The 4,563-nt window shown below is 35.7% G+C and overlaps 1 protein-coding gene across 1 annotated transcript; it reads left to right on the top strand.

The window, feature by feature from the left end:
- The first annotated feature begins 692 nt into the window (after positions 1-692).
- On the top strand, positions 693-1,260 carry LOC130731856 (S-protein homolog 29-like). The gene has a single exon (XM_057584050.1). The coding sequence runs from the start codon at positions 712-714 to the stop codon at positions 1,150-1,152; it is 441 nt and encodes a 146-aa protein (XP_057440033.1). The 5' UTR covers positions 693-711; the 3' UTR covers positions 1,153-1,260.
- The last annotated feature ends 3,303 nt before the right edge of the window (positions 1,261-4,563 follow it).

The raw sequence follows: 4,563 nt of genomic DNA, 5'->3' as shown, positions 1-4,563 counted from the left end.
AGTTAAGATTTAAATGTTAGTGATGGGTATATGCATATGTAAGGTAATTAAGCGAACAAATAAATTTGATGAATGTGTCCAAATTACCTAGTGTCCGATTCTTCTATGCCTTTCCTGTTATTATGTGAGCTTCCATTTCTAAAAAATGGTATATTGAGGAAATTGAAGCCTTGATGTTGAAAGAAAAATAAAATCCAAGGACTTTCTTCAAAAGAGTCCTACTTTCCAACATGAAAGGGTCGGGGTTGTTTATGGTACATCACCTGTTCGGAAAATGTATTGGTATACTGTTTTTAGTTTATAAATATAAGATTTGTAATTATGTGAAAGAAGGTTTGTAACTAAAAATTACAGTAAAGTTGTGACCAGTAAATTAGTTGCTAAGTAGTTGCGAATTTGCGGTCGCGGACAACCCCAATGTAAAAAGAGTGATAGTAGTTGGACAAGGGATGAAGCAGGGAAGTAAACAATTATGGGTAAATAGACAAAAATAACAACCTAGCTGCCAAAAATCTTATTAGTAAACTTGAAAGCAGTAACTGCCCAAGAGGTGACACTTTGGACTACTCTTGAAAATTTAATGCTTCTAGAGACTGGCAAATTTTTTGGTAAAAGTCAAGGCTGTATTTATATAGAACGGTTTTCGGTGGAGGCTTTTAAATAGAAATTTAGGAGAGATCAGACTTACTGGAGGGTTCTGTGAAAATAAATATGAGAGCTTTCACAAATATATTGAAGGTCTTGGTTATAGTTTTTTGGTTGGTGAGCATTACAACAGACAAGTTCATAGAACCTGTGCAGGGTCAACATGGTGATGGCTTCCTCGGGAAGAAGACCGTGCGTGTTCAGAATGATTTAGGCAATGGTGTTACTCTCTTTGTCCAATGTCGTTCGAAGGATGATGATCTTGGCCCGCATTATCTTTCCAATGGACAATACCAAGAATGGTCGTTCATTAACAGTGTCTTTGGCGTTACTCTTTTTTGGTGCAACATTGGATGGAACGATGTGAAAAAGAGTTTTATAGTTTATAATGTTGATAGGGATGGTCATGTATGTGGATCGCGATGCTGGCGAAGTATTAAATCAGATGGAGCCTATTTTTACCATCAGTATGAGAGAGGCCAGTGGGTGATGGAAATCAAATGGTAAAGCTCTAAGCATTTATTAGTTTTCCAGTCGAGGGGGAAAATAATAACAAATGCTAATAGCATTTTCCTGTTAAATAAATGTAGTATTTATCAATTTTCTAATAAAATGACATTTTTCAATGTTTAATTACATTTTCCCCATAATTGTTTTATTACTACTTTTACGAATTTCTTTCTTCCATCTCTAAATCCCTTATAGAATGAACTTCCTCCCTTATAGAATAAAGATTCAAATATTTTGTATGAGTGAGGAAGGAATGGGCATAAAACCCCTGTTTGAACATGAGCTCTAGTGAAAATGACCGGATGCATATATAGGATTATCTCTTACCATATACTATATATTATTTTCGAAACAAAAAAGTGGCAACTCCGACAAGTGTCACCCCCTCATTCTGTGTTTTTCTTCATAAGTTTTCTCTCTCATACTATAAGTAGTAGGTAGATGATGTCATATTTATATTTTTGAAAATAATTAATGTATTAATATAACATTTACTAGTTATTAATGACATTAGAATAATTAATAAAAGTCAATTTTGACTTTTTTTGAATAACTACTGTATTAATTTGACATTTAGTGATTTTAATGACATTATAATAATTAATAAAAGTCAATAGTGACTATTTTACCATTAAGATGTATGCTGACAATGTTTTTTTAATGATTATGTTTAATTTTTATATTACAAAGTAATGTTTTTTTAAATTTTATTTATATTTTCTGATTTTAAAGTAATTTAAATATTAAATAATTCCATATTTTAAAAAATAATTAATGTATTAATATTTCATTTAATAGTTATTAATGATATTTTTTTTTCGTTAGATAGCAAAATATTTTATTGAAAAAGAAAAGCAAAGTACAACCCCTGCAAGAAGAGCACAAGAAAAGGAACCCGCAACACCCCACCGAAAAACAACCTAAAGCGAAACCAACGGAAAAAAAAAACCACCCACCAAGAAAGCCCATAAGCCAACTAAAGACCTAGTGACCCAAAATGAAAGCTCGCAGACACAAGAAAGCTACGCACCCACATGCCCATTATCTCTAAGATATTCTGCCAGACCCCGAATAGTCTCATCCTCGCTGCTAGTTATTAATGATATTATAATAATTAATAAAGGTCAATTGTGATTTTTTTTTTAAAATAACTGCTGTATTTATATGACATTTAATGGTTTTTAATGACATTGGATTAATTAATAAAAGTTAATGTTAACTTTTTTTCCATTAAGATGTATGCTAAAAGATTTTTTTAATGCTTATGTTTATTTTTTTGTATTACAAAAAAATGAAAAAAAAATAGAATGTAATATCTTACGCTCAAAGTGATATCAAGTATGCTATAAAAAATTGATATCAAATAATTTTAAAGGGTTGATTTGAAAATTAACTCATAAATCTTGTATTTTATATTTTCATATACACATATGGAAGATTAAAACGGTTTGATATATTGATTCAAATCATAACGAATTTGGAAAACGAAAGAGGGAATTAGAATGCAACTTGGATTAGAAAAAAACTTAAATGCGTGATATATGTATTTAAAAAGAACAAAGAGGAGAGGAAATATGAAAATCTCTGATGTATGCCGACAAAGTACTCTTATTTCATCTGTGCATGACGCGAGACCAGTACTAGTTTTAATTAACAGATAAGATAGAGATAAATTAGTTTTTAATTAAAAATAATTTAATTTTAAAAATTTATTTGAAAATATTGATTCAGAATATTATTAATAAAATTTATTTTTGTAGATAATTTAGTAATATTCGAATTATTTTCAGAGAGGTCAGCCTTTAACTCAGAATTAAGGCTAGATACATTGCATTTTAAATTAGGAGATAATGACAGTCCTTTTCCTTTGATAACTGTTGAGTTTTATTCTGAATATTAGTATTGTTTAGTTCAGTTTTTTTTAGATAGGGAAATTGTGTTTAGTTTATGATAAGTGATAGGTTTAATAAAGAAGACTTATCTCCTATCTCTTTAGTTTGCTGCATATCATGAGCTTTAGAGGGGGCTGAACTTCTTCCTTACCTTCTTCTATAAATAGAGAGACCTCTATGAGGGGATCCTCACTCAGAAATGTTCTTGGTTCGAACACTCAAAGGAGGGGTAACCCCTAGAGAGTAGAAAGATTGCACTAGAATGAGAGAAAATCATTGAATTCCATGTGTGTGTATTCATCAAATAAGCAAAAAGTCTCTTCCAATTGGTAACTGTCCCCTATTTATAGGTGGGAAGTGGGCTTCCCGCGTAACTGCCCCTGACGTGCCTAATGGGCCTCGCTAGCCAAGGCCCAACTATTGACTGAGCGCCCGCCCCTTGGCAGGAATCCCTCTGAGCGTAGCCCCTCTAGGGACTCGCCCAGTCCACGAGTCCACAAGACACCAAGCTCGAAGTATGAGATCAAAGTGTGTCTTTAAGAACGCCGTGATTACAAATTATTGTTAGATATGCACAGTAAATTTAAGTCGCCAACATGGCGTGTTGAATCATACACTTGCACTAATCCTATTGTTGAGGTCAGGCGAGCGCCCGGAAGCCCGGTCAACAAGTCCACAAGCTTCCGATCGTCGTGCGCGGGCTGGCGGTCATACGAACTCTCCTCGCCGTATAAACTTGCGGTAAAGAAAGAGACCGAAAGGTCAGCATATCTATTTAAATATTTAGCCCATTTTTCGAAACGCCACATCAAATCAAATCAAATCAAAGCCACATCATCGGATTTGGGCCAATCAAATTCAATAGCTTCCTTCAAAGCGCCGCGTGTTTTCTTCGATGCGTCGTGTCTTCCCAAGGCAATCATTACACCTGTCATCATGAGGCTCGACTCTCCATCATCCAGATGCAACCCGCATGCGCCCCATGCCTATAAAAACCCTTTTCCTCCATCATCTTCCACTTTCGAAACCCCCACTCTTCTCAACCCTAATCTCTTCCAGCAATTTGTCTCCGGCAAGCCACCGCACCAGCGCCACCGTAGTCCATCCCTTCCTCTATCCCCTGTTCACTTCACTTCCTAGTGAGTCCTTTCTCCCGACCTCTGCATTTTCTTTCCAAGTTAGTACTTCATCTTCATCTTCTAAGTATGTCCCCCAAACGCAAACCTAGAGCCACCTCTAGAAACCCTACTATGGTCTCCTCCCCTTGACGTAGGACCCCTGAGACGGTGTTGAGGACGCTAGGGAAGTCCCCCACCCCTAGCGGAGGGCCCCTCGACTTGTCAAAGGTCAAGGACTTCCAGGCCAAAACCCACGAAACCCTTCCAACTCCTGGCCGAAATCCTCCTACCCAACCCGCTATTGACCAACCCTCTGAGTATTACGACCGCAAGGCCATTAAGGGCCTTTTTGATGAGATCGACAGATTTTGTCAGGAAGTCTCTTTTAATTATTTGCT

This window comes from Lotus japonicus, chromosome 1 (genome assembly GCF_012489685.1).
Source record: "Lotus japonicus ecotype B-129 chromosome 1, LjGifu_v1.2".
Lineage (NCBI taxonomy): Eukaryota > Viridiplantae > Streptophyta > Magnoliopsida > Fabales > Fabaceae > Lotus > Lotus japonicus.
This window is presented reverse-complemented; position numbering and strand designations above follow the sequence as displayed.